The sequence below is a fragment of the Dreissena polymorpha genome, chromosome 10 (assembly GCF_020536995.1).
Source record: "Dreissena polymorpha isolate Duluth1 chromosome 10, UMN_Dpol_1.0, whole genome shotgun sequence".
In the NCBI taxonomy this organism is placed as follows: domain Eukaryota; kingdom Metazoa; phylum Mollusca; class Bivalvia; order Myida; family Dreissenidae; genus Dreissena; species Dreissena polymorpha.
This window is the reverse complement of record NC_068364.1, coordinates 11,387,780-11,407,211: the sequence shown is the minus strand read 5'-3', so window position 1 is coordinate 11,407,211 and position 19,432 is coordinate 11,387,780. Positions and strand designations below refer to the sequence as shown.

The 19,432-nt window shown below is 36.7% G+C and overlaps 1 protein-coding gene across 1 annotated transcript in view; it reads right to left on the bottom strand.

Annotated features, from left to right (window-relative positions):
• Nucleotides 1–10,570: 10,570 nt before the first annotated feature.
• Nucleotides 10,571–19,432, bottom strand: part of LOC127847643 (uncharacterized) — a 24,071-nt gene continuing 15,209 nt past the window's right edge. Inside the window, exons 4-5 of the mRNA XM_052379679.1 lie at nucleotides 18,422–19,432; nucleotides 10,571–16,825 (exon numbers count right to left, since the gene is read on the bottom strand). The exon at nucleotides 18,422–19,432 is cut by the window's right edge and continues 1,270 nt beyond it. Coding sequence (XP_052235639.1) covers nucleotides 16,132–16,825; nucleotides 18,422–19,432 — 1,705 coding nt within the window. The 3' untranslated portion in view covers nucleotides 10,571–16,131. The remainder of the gene's footprint in view (nucleotides 16,826–18,421) is intronic.

The window sequence follows — 19,432 nt, the reverse complement described above, 5'->3', positions numbered from 1 at the left end:
ATTGTACGTTGTTGGCATTAACCGTCTTTCTATGCAGGGCCCGGCTGATGTTGCATAGAAATACAGGACCTGGTCTGGACATTCTTTCGCAAGTTCTTTTTCCTGGCTGGAATATGTGTGTGTTTTCGTTTACAATTTCATCATTGCCCGGACAGGAAACATTACGTGAAATGACTTGAAAAAGGTTTATTGTTTTACTTATGTTGAATTTATATTTTTGTCGCTTAAAATTTGTACCGATATTTATTATGTTAATATTTATAATTTAGACCATTGAAATGATTTGACGTGTACATGTGTCATAAAAGTTTGAGGAAGTTTTTTATAAATAAATAACAGAAATTAAATTAGATTTTCTGAACCTAATTTCAAGTAATGTTTGTACAAGTTTGGACACTGGCAAGGTGTCCTCACTTCTAGCATGTCCATCTACAAATATTCCACTGCTTGGAAAGTGAGACATGATTAAAGCCACATGCTTCAGTGAAGTTGGTAAGCATTGTGGTCATGTTTGTTACAGAGTTGATGTGAGAATATTGACACAAAGTATGCAATGTGCTTTGAAGAATTTTCTCAGAGAATGCTTAATGAAGGCATTCAAAATTGTAAAATAACTCATTTTCGAGGAAATGTTTTCCTAGATAGTTCTTGCATATAAAATGAAGTCACTAGTTGTTTATACATGTTGTTACATGTATACCCCTAGTATGCTTGCACAAAACCGCATTAAAGTTCTTTGGAAGTTTCAGTAATATTACTTAGTGCTTGTTAACCCAAAAGGGTTACACACATCAGTTTTGTGCGTAAGTCGCATACTTTGTCCATGATCTGTGTTGTTCAGATGTTGAGATTATTGATGTTCGTCCAACAGTTTTTGCCCTGATTAAAGAAGCAGTGTTCAGAATTTGAACCCAGCAGGGTTAGTTCCATTCTTTCTCATAAGAAGATGGGTTATTTTCAACTTATTATGAATTTGATAAGAGACTATTTGTTATATGGTCTTGTCCATTTTATGTCCGATGGTATCCGGCTGGCCGGTTTGTTTACTCGTGTAAGATGATGTGTTGAATAGATCATTTATTTTCGGTCAAATTTTAAGGACATAGTTAGCCAGTGAGCGCAGAAGATATTTGTTTCAGCTTTATTTTGCAATTCTTGTTCATTACATATTAATTGAGTTAAGAAGTTAATATAAAATCCATAATTCAGATTTAAAAAACTTATGTTGTTCTTGAACAGACAAGGGTTTTTTTCTTCTTGAACATTTTAGCTTTTGATGTGGTATGAAAAATATACTGCATATAAAATTGTACTAAAAGAGATGGCCTTTGGTTATTTATGTACACAATGTGACAAAATAGCTAAACTCTCATATAAGATTCCAATATTGTGTACCAATAAGATCGAATGACAGTACATGGTTTTCAGTTATGTAAATAATTGTATAGTATTCTTCATTTAAATTAAATATATTGGCTACTATTTTTGACATGTTGCTTATTGTTTACATGTTAAAATGCAAACATATTGTAATAAACAAAATATAATTACTGTTTGCGCATATTTTTGTGTTTTGTGATGCTAAAATGTTGAAATGCAGTAATGTTATCAACGTTTATTGATATACAGTTTACACTGAGTTCAATATGTTTATTTTTCTGGACAATATTTAGTGATGGCTTATTCATATTATTTTTAAATAATGCAGAGGTTTCTAAAACTGTAGTAAAATTAGTTGTGTTGTATTGTTTCATTAAATGAAAAATGTTCATTGGAAAATGTATGCAGACCATGTTCTTTATTTTGGTGACAAACATAATAGGTTGTAAGAAAGTGGTGAACACAAATTTGATGTACCACATATCTATTTGTATTATTGTTTTTTTTGAAATCGTAGCAAATAACTGTAAATAGATAGTGATCAAGCATGTTAATGTATATGAATACTTTATCAGATTCAGTAATACAACATATTTCGTCATTCAGTTATACAAAATGTCCAGTTCAAATCAATTTTTTTGTAACAAACCTTTCATTTTATTCAAAACGTTGTAAAATTTAGGTTGGATTACATCTACAGTTTTACTCTGAACATGTTTCGTACTTGATATAATATATATTTCACATGTTACTAGGTAACATATCTATTTGGAAATGGTAAAATACCAGGTAACTAAGCTGTTGTTTCAAGTGTCAGGAGTAAGGTATACGTCTGAAATGGTCGTGGTTTGATACTTCTGACAACTGTGAATATGCTCTTTATTTTGAAAATTATCAATGTGTACAGAAGCTTTGAACTAAGCAATGTATTATTTTGTATCAAATAAAGTCAAGAAATATAGCTATTACAGATAAACATAAAAATACGATTGTAATTGATATTTGAGAATGTTGGTTTGCCATACAGGTTGATTTTGTCTCAGAATGTAACATCGTTATAGAAAGAATATATGTATAAACTGTAAATGATTTAAATTATATAAGATAGTATATATAGTTGTAAAGATATACATTACATGAATATATAATATTAAATATAGCATATATTAATTAATTATAAAATGACTCAACATGAAAGGCAGTATATCAATAAAAATAGGTTTAAAATCCCAATTTAGTGTAATGTGCACATTTTTCATATTTGGATTGTTTTATTACCATTTTGGATTCATCAAATATTTAGCATATTCATCTTGAAGCTTTTAACCATTTTAGAAAACTCTAATTATACCACTGAGAATTGTTTTTTGATGGAAAGAAATTGTGTGTACATAGGTCATCATTGATCGCACAGAATATTGGATGTAGAAATCTTATGTGATAATAAATACTTTCACATCATTGTGCTTGCTGTACAACTTCAACCAAAGTCTTAAATGATCCTCTTTATAGGAAAACGGGGCTTAACAAATGTGAAGAAGTGTCATCCCAGCTTATTCTCTCTACAGGTTGATCAGGAAAGACACTTTCCGCTGTTATTGTATTTGTTTTGTTAAAAGGAAGTCTATTGTAAGCGAAAATCCAGTTAAGGTGAAACTTGTCGTCACTGATTGGCCTGTGTGGACTACACATGCATTAAGTCCAGTTTTCCCAGATCGAGGCTTATATGGAAGATGTGTTGACACCATCTTGTGCCGGTATATTATGAAAGATTTATGAGGCGAAAAATAAAGCAATATTATTAGAAAAACCGGTTACTAAGTAAAGAGGCTATACTGAAATCACTGTGGACGTCTGCCTGTCTGTCTTTATTTCAGTCTGTTCGTCTCAACTCAAACATAATAAGTTCTAGTGTTTTTTATAAATGTTCTGATGATTTTCAGACAAAGGAATTAATCGATTGAGGAACTTGATTAACTAATTTAAATTTATTTAGTTGGTTTATTATCACTTGGCACAAAAACAAAAAGAATCATAAAGTGTTTTATCTTTGTATTTTTAAACTTTTCTGTGTTATAACCAATGCTACAAATTAATAATCTTATAAGTATAACAACAGTTACAATCAAAATTCCTTACTTTATGACCATCTACACAAACAGATCATTAAACTGTGAAAGTTTGAGCAAGAATAAGCCAGTAGTTAAACGGAAGTTGAAAACACAAGCTTAACCTTTAACTGTGATGATAATTTTAAATTGTTTTCAATCCAAAAATGGATACTTCAGTAAGTGTAAAGTGCAAATATGCTTTCGGCTTAAGGGCAAATACTGATCGACTCATTGGTTGGAATCCACTATGTTTCAATGAAAATGAGCTGGTAACCAGACAGTTATTGGAAAGACAGATTCATTAGATTTGATACTATAAGCTATCAACTGAGCCCCAGCTTTGAACAAGTAGCTTGCTATTATAGAAGTCCACTGTTAACCTGTTCGACTAAAGGGCAAGTTACTCTTATCCTTAATTACTTGTTATTATAGAATTTGAGTGGTTTACCACAAGAGCAAGTTATTATAATAATTTTTAAACAAATATAAAAAACTAACAAAAATGTAAAATTAAATGATGTTGAACGTGTAGAAATGCCAAAAAGATAGAAACGAACAGTTTTTCTTTCTCTGTGTTTCGATACCGTAAATGTTAAATTATATAATTATAAATGTAGTCAAGTATGTTTTGTTAAATATGTGGTTTGATATAATTTGAAACAAATGAAGTTATATAAGTATACATAATGCTTGCATACACTTATTTAAGAAACTGCATTTAAATGAATATATTGTATATAACTAAGGATAGACAAGACGGGTTTTGATACATGAGATTGCATATAACCATAACAAACATCCGATCAATACATAGCATGTCTCTATAATTAACATATGCCAAACAGTTCTGTATAATAAGTAAAATCAATTCTTTCAAAAATGCTAGAATACATAGTTTTGATACATGCGATGGTATATCACAATTGCACACATCAGATCGATACATAGCATGTCTCTATAATAAACATTCTTTCAAAATGCAGCTACAGTATATAAAAGTGAACAAAAATGAATAGGCTTCACGTTTTAGACGTTATCAAAATACGATTGGACAATGTCAGACAATTAAAATTAAACCGGTTCAACCACTTTCTCTATATGTTAAGGCGCTTGTGATGATGCATTTAAACATATATTATATACCCATTTAATTATGTTAAATCAATCCGAATGCATATTGCATTATTACACTATTCTTTTCCTTTTACATTCAATTTAAAGACAATCCGAGCACGTCCAAGTATACTACCATCGTTTATATTTGAAAACATTTTGATTGTTTTGGACTTATTTCAAAAATTAATAAAAACGAGAACATGTGCAGAAGGACGCTTTCATGTATATAAGGGGACAATTTGGTGTTGTTTAATGAAGTCAAACGATGAACATTTCAATGCAAAAATAAACATAAGCATAACAAAAAGACAGCAACTAAAATTAAGTTATACCAAGTGTAAAATAATAATAATAATAATAATTATAGTATAACGTAATATTCAAACATATTGCGTACAACGAATGTATGTTTGAAATATACGAGGGTTAAACATAAACTTCCTTTAGAATTCATTAAACGTGTTAAACGTTTAGTAATAATACAAAACAATTCATAGCCCAAAGAAAAAACAATACATAACCAAAACAACAAACTAAACTTATATAAGACGGAGAAATAAGATACTGTTATATTCATGTTAACTTGTGTAAAATGTTAGCAACGCACTCACACACAACTAGACTTATCGAATGACTTAAACTCTGTATTCTCCCCTCACACGTCCAAGAATACAGAACAGGTCGCGGAAAACATGGCAACGGGGTATACACCGAGCGCTCAACAAGGGAGCGGTGCGCCACAAGTAGGCAGCGGTGGTATGGACAGTAATCAGTTTGCGATGCTTATGAACATGATGCAGGGACTGAAACAAGGACAAGATGAAATGACGAAAATGTTCGACATTAAATTGGATAGATTTAAAAATGAAATGTTAAAGAACATTAATGATCAGGTGGCATCCCTACGCAAGGAAATTGCATCGGACGTACAGAAACAAGGCTATCGAATTGATGAGGTAATGTCTACTATTCAGTCATTGAAGGATCGTGTCGCCACAATAGAGCAATCACAGACTGCAAATACAAGTGTACCCTCAGGCGATCAAATGGAAACCAATAACGGTATACAAGATCAAGGTCAGCGGACATTTAACCCAAGCGCTCGATTAGATGATACGGACATATCCGTTATTGCAAGTGGTTTACCATATGATAACGGCGAGGACTTACTTCAGAAAGCTCAGAATTTGATCGACGCCCTAGGCCATGAAGTCAAAACACAGGTCAGAATAATGAAAGTAGTAAGATTCCGAGCACGAATACAGGATAAACCAGGGCCAGTGAAAATAACCTTCCGTAATGTTCAAGAAAAAATCAAAGTTCTCAGAAGCAAGATGTGTTTAAAAGACTTACAGCAATATAGTGACGTATATGTAAAAAGTTGTAAATCGCACGCGGAAAGACTGATTGAAATGAACGCACGTGCTTTACTGCGCCAGATGCCCGACGGAAAGAACTTCCGGGTTGATGCTAATGGCAGAATTCAACCGCGTCAACAACATGACAACCGAGGTAATGTGAACTAGGAGTCATCCCGACCCTTTGGAATTATTCGGATAGCGCATATTAACGTATGCGGTTGGACACGTGAAAATCACAAGCTTCGAACTGGAATTATTAATGCGCTAGATGCGGATATAATTACGTTGTGTGAAACACATTTGAAAACCGATGATTGTGTAAATATAGACGGTTATTCGTGGTTCGGTTTTAATCGAACAAATATTCACCGGGACGCTCCAAAGGCGTCTGGAGGAGTAGGCATTTTAGTGAGAAATGGACTCAGTGATCAGTATAATATAACAATTGTGGATAAATCTTTTGAGGGAATACTTGGCTTACGTTTTGAGCATAGTTATACAGGGTCGGACTTCATAGTTTATTCCTGTTACTTGCCGCCAGAAAATTCAACACGAGGTCGAGACGCCCAATCTTTCTTCGCACATCTCTTAACGCAGCTATATACACACAATGATTGCGATGACCTGTTTATCGGCGCGGACTTTAATGCAAGAATTGGAACGTTATCAGATACTATATATCAATGCGATACTATTCCCGCGCGCAGAACACTTGACAATACAGGTAATCGCCATGGTCAAGAGCTGATAGACTTTTTGAACGACTCAAAGTGTTGTGTTCTAAATGGCCGTTACAATTATGATAATTACACTTCAATATCAAACAAAGGCCGGGCGGTGGTGGACTACATATGCGTTCCACACGAGACACTGTCAAAATGTAGTGACTTTTAGGTATTAACGGCACAAGAGATTGCGAGTGACAATGACCTACTTGGATTATTAGGTCAACGAGCAAGATTACCCGATCATTCTGCGCTCGTGACCGAGTTTCAATGTAGGGATTATAATACGAATAGCAATGACAATAGTAATCCTACTCCAACCGATAATGTGCGATTTAAACTGCGTTGCATACCACCAGTCTTTATGCAAAATGAAAGGGTGGCAACAGCTATTATTTACATCATCTCACAGATCGAAAGTGCACGAGAAAACCAGGAAGATATAGACTCGATATATAGCAATTTGTGTAACGCCATCACAGACGAAATGAAGGCTCATATTCCAACCTATAATGCCAGTAAAAAGACTAATAAACGGCGAAAAGTGTCAAAGCCATACTGGTGTGACGAGTTACAGCAATTATGGGACGTTTTGCGCATCAAAGAACGCTCGTTTGTGAAGTACAAGGGAAATAATCAACAGAAATCGATACTTCGGTTAGATTTTGTTAATGCCAGAAACAGGTTCGACAAACAATTACGACAATCAGAACGCGTATATAGAGCGGCACAAGCATTCGAAATAGAGGATATGTCATGTAACAATCCTACGGAGTTTTGGCGAAAAATACAAAATCTTGGGCCTAGAAAAGACAATTCCATACCAATAGAAATAGTGGACAATGGTAACATAATAAGAAATGAGCGAACAGTGTTTGAGAGATGGAGATTGGACTTTAGTAATTTGTACAACGGGGATAACAACGGCGATTTTAATGAGGAACATTATGACCGAGCGAAACTTCATAAACATCTATTGGAAATGAACATGCAGGACCCCCTATATGTGTCCAATGAACAAATGAACCGTAACATAAGTATTGAAGAATTAACGACTATTATTATGCACGCACGGTCTGGTTCGGCGTGTGGTCATGATAACATACCATATGAAGTGCTTAAATTCCCGGCGGTCATAGTTACATTGCAACACTTATTTCAATTGATATTTGATAGCAGTTTAATTCCGTCCTGCTGGAGAAAAGCCATTATTTGTCCTATACTCAAGGACCACAACTCTGATAGACGTGTGCCGCTTAACTACCGAGGAGTAAGCTTACTGACATGCACAAGCAAACTTTATAGTGCTTTCTTGAACAAAAGAATTACAACATATCTGGATAACGATGATATATTAGCGGACGAGCAGAATGGATTCCGGGCTGGGAGATCTTGCGAAGACCACATTTACACTTTGAACAGCATTATAAGGAACAATAACTCGGTATTTGCTTCTTTTATTGATTTAAAAAAATGCTTCGATTTTATAGACCGCGATATGCTGCTCTACAAATTGCTGCTACATAGAATTGATGGAAAGGTCTATAACTCCATACGAAATATATACACAAGTGCCACATCGTGTATACGTATAAATAATAAATTAACAGACTGGTTCAGCTGCGATTCAGGGGTCAAACAGGGGTGTTGTTTATCGCCGACTTTGTTCGCTATCTTTGCAAATGACCTTGTGAAAGAAATCAATGACCTTGACCTAGGTATTTCAGTGGGAGAGGCAAACGTGTCCATTCTTATGTATGCGGACGATATTGTGCTAGTTTCAAACAACGAGGAAAAGTTACAAATCATGCTTAATACCCTCCACGACTGGTGCAAACGTTGGCGCGTGATAATTAACACCAATAAGTCGAAAACCGTTCACTTCCGGCAGAGCAGAACATCGCGGACGGATAAGGAATTCCGAGTTGGTGAAAACATCCTGGAAACAGTAGCGCAGTACCGATACCTTGGAGTGATTTTCGATGAACGAAACGACTTCAGTGCGAACTGCGAGGCGTTGGCAAAGGGTGCAGGTCGGGCGCTTGGAAGCTTAATTAGCAAGATTCATAACATGAAACACTTCCGGTTCCAATCGTTTGAAAAACTATACACCGCATGCATTACACCAATTCTTGAATATAGTGCTTCGGTGTGGGGCTGTAAGACATATCAATCACTTGACAATGTACACAACCGAGCATTAAGATATTTCATGGGCGTACATAGATTTACCCCACTACCGGCACTTTATGGAGACTCTGGCTGGAAACCAACCTTGTATGGAAGATGGGTATGTGTCCTCAGGTTCTGGAATAGGCTAATTAAAATGGATGACAATAGACTCACCAAAAAAGTGTTTAATTTTGATTATACCAAATGTGTGAATAATTGGTCAAGCGACGTTAAGCAGATACTATCAACGTTAGGGATTATCGATCGGTTTCACGCTAAATCATGTATCGATCTGGATGCAGCAAAATCTTTGATGACCCAACATTATATAGTCAAATGGTCACAAGACGTGTTGAACATGCCAAAACTGAGAACATACGCAACATTCAAATCGGAATTTAAGTGTGAAGACTATGTGAGGATGAACCTCTCAAAACATGAACGCTCATTACTATGTCAGTTTAGATCGGGAATATTACCACTGAGAATAGAGACAGGAAGATACGCTGGTGAACCAGTTGATAATCGAACATGTAGGTTTTGTGATCTAACGACCGTAGAAGATGAGAAACATTTCCTACTTGTATGTGATTTATATAACAATATCAGGAACGACGTGTTTGGTGATATTCTCATAAATCACGACTTTATCCATCTTAACCCAGAACAAAGGTTTTGTCATATATTAAATGTATACCCAAGGAAGACTGCAAAGTTCATTGTTAAAGCATATTTGCTCAGGCAGTCCGTAATGTATCCACTGTAAATTTGAATCTGTATCAGTGCTGTAACTCTTATTGATAAAAGTATATTAGCTTTTGATATTACAGTATACCCAATTGTTTTATGCTGCTTTTGCTATGAATAACTATAATATTTTAAACATTGACGACATAATCGGGACCACTTGAAGCTGTATATATTTGCTGTATATATGCTATCTGTTTTCTCAGTCCCACTCGTATATCACTTGTTATGACATAGAACTGTATATATATGCTTTACGTGTAGATTGAGCTTAACAGCTAAGGTGACTTATAGGTCCAACGGGCCGGGTGCTTTTTTATATGTATATATTATTGTTTATACCATACGAAATGCACATGTCACTATAATAAACTATTTACTTACTTACTTTACTTACATACAATATACGCTTTGATTTGGTTTAAATACAGTAAGTTACAAGATAAGTATTGATGCAAAGCATCAAAGGGCGTCGGGAATTTCAGTGTAAAAGGCACTCAATGAAGTTACATTGAACGATTTTTTCTACTGTAAATATTAAAATATTGGCCGATTATTTTAAACAAAATAGAAAAAGATACTGGTATAACCATTATCTATGATTTTGTGTCATAACTCCCAAATAACCATTATCTATGATGTTGTGTTATAACCCCCAAATATTTCATAGTTCATTTTATTTGCATTGGTTTCTTTTTTTTACTGGCATCCGTGTGCAGTTTTCATAAATGTAACAGAACTGTGTAGGTTTTACAAAATCTCCTTCATATTGTAAGCGTAATTGCATATTTTTCTCAACTTCAAGGGGAGATGATTCTGAACTTATTCTTACGTTGCTCATTTACGATAGGGGTTGAGTACTAATTGAAATGAAAATACTGTAAAAGTTTTAATGCGTTTACGAAGCCCCCCACCCTCTCACACATGTTTTTCATGGGCATGATAAAAACAAAAATGGTTATAATAAAACAGCATATTTATTTAAACTAAAATGTCTACATCAAAACAAAAAGTTAACATAGAACACAAATAAAATAATTTGATTCTACTGGGGCTCGAACCTTAGGCCTCTCACATGTGAAGCGAGCGTGTAACCACTACACTACGGAACCGCTTGAAAAATCACCTTCTAACTAAGATATTAATAAGCTAGTAATCGTCTGTTTAAATGTAAACCCGGAAGTTTAAACGCTGGATAGTGAGCGGGGTTAAAGGTCCATACCAAAGGGTCCATACCACTGGCAAGATACGGGTCAGGCCTGCGGCCGTCTATATGTGGTTCTTAAAAAAAACAACCTGTAGTAGGACTTGATAGTAATGAGATTGGGGTGCTGTGATGGTGCTCCTCATTGATAAGCGGATGCTTTCTTTATCAAGACTCATTATTACAATTAACAATACGTGTCGCGCTTCGTGCTCTATAGCGCCTTTATTAGTAACTTGCTGGTTGCTAGGATAGTGGAACAAAGAAGTTTTGTTTTTATACAAAACCAGAAAGTTTCACCGGTTCGCGTATTTGCCCAGTCCCTGTTATCTTTTATTATTGCCTAGTCCCTGTGATCAGTTATTAATTAAAACAATTAGCTTTGCATTATTGGCAATAAATGTTGTAGTAAATGTAATAGGCACAAATGCAGTACGTATTTACACTAATTTACACAAAAAATCACCACTATGCAAGATATTCTGACAACAAAAATATATACATTGATCGGTAAAACAACTTCTCCTCCCCTAAGCGAAAAAAAACGTATTCCATACTAGTCGCCGCACTGCAGTGCGACGCCAATAATTGAGGCAAACGGAAGTAGGTGAATTTAGATATTTATCACATTTTTATCTGTACAAAGTGCGCGAAATTCTGTAGCATTGTTTATAATATTTTAAAATGATAACACGCATTTAAACACGTCTAATTATGTCTACCTAACGTTCCGATAAATAAGAAAAAAAGTATATGCATATGAATTAAATCATAATGGCGAAGAACAAGTGTTTGTTTTCATAAAATGCATCTAGATTACTAACCGTTTGTTAGTCGACAACAAACTCTGATTGAAAATGTTTTTCGTTTCGAAACACGATTATATACATGTCAATTCTAAAAAAGCTCATGCAGGGGAACTAATTTTCTTCTGTATTTCGCCAATTTTGTCATGAAGTTCAGTCCCCCGCGATCATCAATGAAGTCATCTTTAACGTAAATGTTTATAAAACTTAATTACGTGTCCAATAAAAATCGCTTTTAAAATGGACATGAACCTTAAAATACGTGTATTGAACACGATGCATCATTTACCTCATAACGCGTTACCTATATATTTACTTTCAGTACTGTTTTGTAACGGTTATATATTGGTTTGGGCATTTCAAGTACTTATACAAGTTTCAAGTTGGCATTATTCGGGGTAAGTGCAAGTGAACAGTATTCAGATCAATTTCTACACACTTGAATTGACCCACAGTTGCATTAATCGTCGGAGTAAGTTCATTATTCAGAAACGTTTTCAAAAACTTGACTTGATCCTTTTGTTCGCATTAAAGGGACCTTTTCACAGCTTTTGGCATATTTTGAAGTTAGTCATTAAATGCTTTATTTTGATAAATGTAAACATTGAATCTTAAAAGCTCCAGTGAAAAATCAAGAATAAAATTTAAAAAAAAGGAAAAAAATGTATCGCGCACCGGGGCTCGAACCAGTGACCACCGGAGTCCTGGAGTAAAAACGCACTAACCCTCTCGGCTATTCTGCCGAGTGTTCATGCAGGACGTATTTTATATCTTATATAAGCGATCTTCGTAGTTTCGTTAATTTAAACGACAACAACAGAACTCTCCAAATTATTAAATCGTTTCGCGTTGCAACGCTTTATAATTTTTAGGTTTATAAATCGTCAAAAGATGCATATAATGGCTATATTAGACTATGGTAAATGTTCAGTAATACTATTTCCTCACAATTATCATAACTAAAACGAAAATTTGCGAAACTGAAACTTTTTTTTTTCAATTTTGTCAATTTACCAAACCGTGAAAAGATCCCTTTAATCGACCTACAACAGTAACGTTTTAATTAAAAAATGTAATGAATGTGAATGCATACAGGTAATACATATGTATGCACAACATTATTTAAGTTTGAATGAATTTACATTATATGAGCATGTTATTCACCATATTTACAAGGTTTAAGATTATCTCTTCAATTTGAAACATAAGAACTATTTCATTTCAGTGAGTTACATACAGATAATACAACATATATTTGCGATACAAACTTCATTTGAATAAGGAATTTACATCCTTTATACACCCTCTATATACACTTATACACCCACTTAACACTTTATTTGTATTGTTATTTTAAATGAACAGCAAAGTAGAAAATACTACTAAATGCACCTTTGCATTTACAGATAACAATTATAATGGAAATTAAAAAAACCCACATTAGTCAGAAACCATTTAAAATTACAAACACGATACAATGGAATGCATGTAAAGCAATCCTTAATAGAGACGTCAAAATAAAAACCTCTTATTTACAGTTATATACATGGCTAAAGTTAATCGTTGTATACACATATTGTCAAAGATTATGTGCAGTGATGCAAAGTAACATTATAAAACATAGTATTTTACAACAATACCATAAGCGTCAATCAAAACCCAGGAAACCAAATAGTAAGTTATAACTCATATTTCACTGTTTCAATCAGTAAAAAATAACGGTGAAAATTATCGATAATGTTCACTGTTTTACTGTGAAATGACGTCATTTTGTTGACTTGGAATCCCGCAATGACGACGATTGCTTGCGCTTTTGACTCGGAATTCCGCGATGACGACGATTTTTTTCAATTCAGACTTGGAATCCCGCGATGACGGCGATTGTTTGCGCTGCTGACTTGGAATCCGGCGATGATGACGATTATTTGCGCTTTTGAATTGAAATCTCACGATGACGACGATTGTTTGCGCTTCTGACTTGGAAACCCGCGATGACGACGATTTTTTGCGCTTCTGACTTGGAATCCCGCGATGACGACGATTTTTCGCGCTTCTGACTTCGAATCCTGCAATGACGACGATTGTTTGCGCTTTTGACTTGGAATTCCGCGATGACGACGATTTTTTGCGTTTCTGACTTGGAATCCCGCGATGGCGACGATTGTTTGCGCTGCTGACTTGGAATCCGGCGATGACGACGATTGTTTGCGCTTTTGACTTAAAATCTCACGATGACGACGATTGTTTGCGCTTCTGACTTGGAAACCCGCGATGACGACGATTTTTTGCGCCTCTGACTTAAAATCCCGCGATTACGACGATTGTTTGCGCTGCTGACTTGGTATCCCGCGATGGCGACGATTGTTTGCGCTTCTGTCTTCGAATCCCGCGATGACGTCGATTGTTTGCGCTTCTGACTTGAATCCTACGATGATCGTTTGCGTTGCTGACTTGGTATTCCGCGATGACGACGATTGTTTGCGCTGCTGACTTAGAATCCCGCGATGACGTCGATTGTTTGCGCTTCTGACTTGCTATTCCGCGATGACGACGATTGTTTGTGCTGCTGACTTGGAATCCCGCGATTACGACGATTTTTTGCGCGGCTGACTTGGTATCCCGCGTTGACAACGATGGTTTGAGCTGCTGACTTGCTATCCTGCGATGACGACGATTGTTTGCGCTGCTGACTTGCTATCCCGCGATGACGACGATTGCTTGCGCTGCTGACCTGGTAATTTGCGATTAGGCCGATTGTTTGTGCTTCTGACTTGCAATCCCGCGATGACGACGATTGTTTGAGCTGCTAACTTGCTATCCCGCGATGACGACGATTGTTTGCGCTTCTGACTTGGAATCCCGCGATGACGGCGATTCTTTGCGCTTCTGACTTGGAATCCCGCGATGTGCCCACGATTGTTTGAGCTGCTGACTTTCTATCCTGCGATGACGACGATTCTTTGCGGTGCTAACTTGGTATCCCGCGATAAAGACCATTGTTTGCACTGCTTACTTGGTAACCCGGCTATTGATTGCTATCATTATAAGGGCTGCTAACTTGGGGACCGGTGACCTATTGTATCCGTGATGATGACCATGGTTTGAATTCACGATGCAAATACGTGTCATTTAAGAAAATCACAAGTTATTATCAAGGTCATCTTATTGTTTGTTACCGGTAATGAACATATATATACATAATTTGAAGATGCAGTAGTTTAAGATTCACCATCAGAATTATGTTCAGTCGAATTTTACAATAGTGAATCCATAGTTTCGAATCAACGTTTTCTCCCTCCCGTCGGAGTAAATGTTTATCGGCGTCGTCATCGCCATCATCAGCAGTAGCGGAAAGTGTAAGAGCAGCAGCGCCACGAACCTTACCCTGTTTGTTTATCAGTTCAAACTGTTGAACATCTAATGATTTCGATTCACAATATTCTTGCTTGATCCTGGTATATTCGTCTTCACACTCTTCAACACGAAACACAAGTTTACACTGTACAATATGTTCTGTAGTAGACAAATTCTGTACAAAATGTATAAGGGATTACGGAGAAAATGTTTACAGATTATAAGCACATACTTAATAGATTCTGGCAGTTTCATATCCATATAATACTTTTTCAAACAAATCCTTAACTTCTGCAAGTGGGTGAGAGGAAGTGTCTGTGACAGCATGTCGGCGTGTTTTATTTGCGTCATGTTCAGACTGGTGATATGCATTGTGGTAAGAGTTTCATATAACCCAAGACAATCCTTCCGTACCTCCAACTTAACGTTAAACAAATCTGCACCTCGCATGGGCGGCTCGGGGTGTTTTTCACATGACTCTCGCCTCTGAAAAACGCCGTATTGAGCTAAGTACACGCGCACTGAATGACGTAACGTTGAAAGTTGTATCAACAAACTGTACAGCCAATCTGATGAACAGGTTCCTTTTTCTAAAATCAGCAATTGAAGAGTCGGTGGTAATTTGTGATTAAAATCAGACAAGTAAGTTCCTTGTAACCGAATTTCTTTAAACGCGGGAAACGTGTTTTTTGTCACAAATGTAAGTGAAGCATCGTCCAAAGCCGTGAGCTGCACGCTTCTTATATTCGTATCTTGCAACATGTCAAACCGCTCCTGATGGAAATTAAGTATGCATAGTTTAATATTTTACATGTCAGATGTCAACATTTCTGACCGAAAATCAGACAGGTTTGTATTTGAACTATCATCTATTACATTATTCGAATATTCACATTGAATTACGTGTGCTTTTGAACTAGGTGGACAGGTTTCATAACTCGATATCAACAAGCTTTCCACGTCTAACTGCACGTGATGGTTTACTTGAGACAATCTGATTAAGACACTGTACAGCCATTCCAGTGAAAAGTTGCCCTTTGTCAAGTACAGCAACTCTAGGGATTGAGGAAAGTCATGATCAAATCTTGTCAAACAATTTCCCTCTATATAAATCCGCTTTATCATGTTCAACTTTGTTCGCGTAACGGTTTCCAGCTAAGATATATCAGTGATAACCTTTAGACTTCCAATACTTGTATCACGTAATATTTCAAGCAATTCTTTGCTGCAATTTTGCACAATTATCTTGACATTTGACATGTCATGTGAGAGTACCTCAGATCGCAAGTCCGATACACATGTACGTAATTCGTCTTCAAGGGTGTCTCCACTAGACTGCAATACGACATCCCGCAGCTCACACTGGACAGGATGATCTAATGAAGAGAGCGTGATCAACAAGCTGTACAACCACTCAGGTGAACATTCGACTTTCTGCAGACCCGTATAGGTCCCCCGCAAATAGAGCTTTGTTAGCTTGTTGAGCGTGTGAAGAATCTTAGATGCTAATGAGGCACTATCAGCCGTTCTGAGATCTAGGATCCCTATACTTGTATCACGTAATATTTCAAACAGTTCTTTACTGCCATTTTCCACCAGTATCTCGATATTAGACATGTCATTTGACAGTATTTCAGATCGAAAGTCCGATACATGTGTATTTAATTCGTCTCCAAGGGTGTCTCCACTAGATTGCAATACGACATCCCACAGCTCACACTCGACAGGATGATCTAATGAAGAGAGCGTGATCAACAAGCTGCACAGCCACTCAGGTGAACATTCGCCTTTCTGCAGACTAATACACTGCAATGAAGCGGGCAGTTTGAGATCACATCGACCCGTATAGGTCCCCCACAAATAGAGCTTTGTTAGCTTGTTGAGCGTGTGAAGAATCTCTGATGCTAATGAGGCACTATCAACCGTTTTGAGATCTAGAATCCCTATACTTGTATCACGTAATATTTCAAACAATTCTTTACTGCCATTTTTCACCATGATCTCGATATTAGACATGTCATGTGAGAGTACCTCAGATCGTAAGTCCGATACATGTGTATTTAATTCGTCTACAATGGTGCATCCACTAGACTGCAATACGACATTCCACAGCTCAAACTCGACAGGATGATCTAATGAAGAGAGCGTGATCAACAAGCTGCACAGCCACTCAGGTGAACATTCGCCTTTCTGCAGACTAATACACTGAAATGAAGCGGGCAGTTTGAGATCACATCGACCCGTATAGGTCCCCGACAAATACAGCTTTGTTAGCTTGTTGAGTGTGTGAAGAATCTCTGATGCTAATGAGGCACTATCAGCCGTTCTGAGATCTAGGATCCCTATACTTGTACCACGTAATATTTCAAACAATTCTTTACTGCCATTTTTCACCAGTATCTCGATATTAGACAAGTCATTTGACAGTATTTCAGATCGTAAGTCCGATACATGTGTATTTAATTCGTCTACAAGGGTGTCTCCACTAGACTGCAATACGACATCCCACAGCTCACACTCGACAGGATGGTCTAATGAAGAGAGCGTGATCAACAAGCTGCACAGCCACTCAGGTGAACATTCGCCTTTCTGCAGACTAATACACTGCAATGAAGCAGGAATCTTGAGGTCACATCGACCCGTATAGGTCCCCGACAAATACAGCTTTGTTAGCTTGTTGAGTGTGTGAAGAATCTCTGATGCTAATGAGGCACTATCAGCCGTTCTGAGATCTAGGATCCTAATACTTGTATCACGTAATATTTCAAACAATTCTTTACTGCCATTTTTCACCAGTATTTTGATATTATGCATGTCATTTGACAGTATTACAGATCGTAAGTCCGATACATGTGTATGCCATTCGTCTCCAAGGGTGTCTCCACTAGACTGCAATACGACATCACACAGCTCAAACGTGACAAGATGATCCAATGAAGAGAGCGTGATCAACAAGCTGCACAGCCACTCAGGTGAACATTCGCCTTTCTGCAGACTAATACACTGCAATGAAGCAGGAATCTTGAGGTCACATCGACCCGTATAGGTCCCCGACAAATAGAGCGTTGTTAGCTTGTTGAGCGTGTGAAGAATCTTAGATGCTAATGAGGCACTATCAGCCGTTCTGAGATCTAGGATCCCTATACTAGTATCACGTAATATTTCAAACAATTCTTTACTGCCATTTTTCACCAGTATCTCGATATTGGACATGTCATTTGACAGTATTTCAGATCGTAAGTCCGATACATGTGTACGTAATTCGTCTCCAATGGTGTCTCCACTAGACTGCAATACGACATCACACAGCTCAAACGTGACAAGATGATCCAATGAAGAGAGCGTGATCAACAAGCTGCACAGCCACTCAGGTGAACATTCGCCTTTCTGCAGACTAATACACTGCAATGAAGCAGGAATCTTGAGATCGCATCGACCCGTATAGGTCCCCCACAAATAGAGCGTTGTTAGCTTGTAGAGCGTTTGAAGAATCTCTGAAGCTAATGAGGCACAAGCAGCATTGTCAAGGTATAGTTTCCCTATAGATGAACATCGTATTAAATGATCAAGATCAATATTTCCATCTGTCACGGCTAGGATGACATTTTTCATATCACTGGACAATAATTCCTGCTTAAATATGTGCGTGTTGCATTCGGTTACACTCACAGTATCCAAATCGAATTGAACATCGTGTTTTAGTGCCGATAAGCGCACTAGTAACCGTCGTAGGAACACAGCAGTGCATGTACAGTTGACAAATGAAATGTGTTGTATTGCATCAGGAAGAACTATGTCTTCCGAAAAGGTGGAATCATCTATTCTTAAAAACGTTAATTTAGATAGAGGCGGAAATACAAAGACAAATGATACGTCAAATTTCCCTATATAACGTACCTCCTGTATGCTCGTATGATATAATGCTTTATTTATTTCCGGTGTCACTGTCATCATTACACGTTCAAGACTATGTTTGGAATGTTGCATGACTGTCAGTATTTCGTTTGTTTGCAGAACATTACTTTCTAAAATAAGTGACCGAACATCTGATTTATTGGACAATAAAAGCATCTTTAATGCATTTGAATCGGATTCATTAAGATTTGCATTAAATGTAAAGTCCGTACAATTTAAGAAAATTTCTTTCTCACCGCTAGCCTTAGCTTCTATGTACCCAGCGATTGTCATGCGCTGAAATAAGACCGATAGTGCAAGGCAACGTTTGTCATAATCCATTGAGTTCATTTCTGATTTTAAAACGTTTCTCTCTGTGTTATTGTCTGTCTGAAAAGCCAGTATTTCTTTCTGACCCAGAAATCCGTGTACGTAACGGCTCAGTCCGTGGTTTATGTCGTTAAGGAACTTTACGTCAGCAAGACGGTTTATCAGCGTATTAGCTTTCTTACTCTCTAACCCACACAGATAAATAATTGTCTCGCTCATTTCTAACACATTA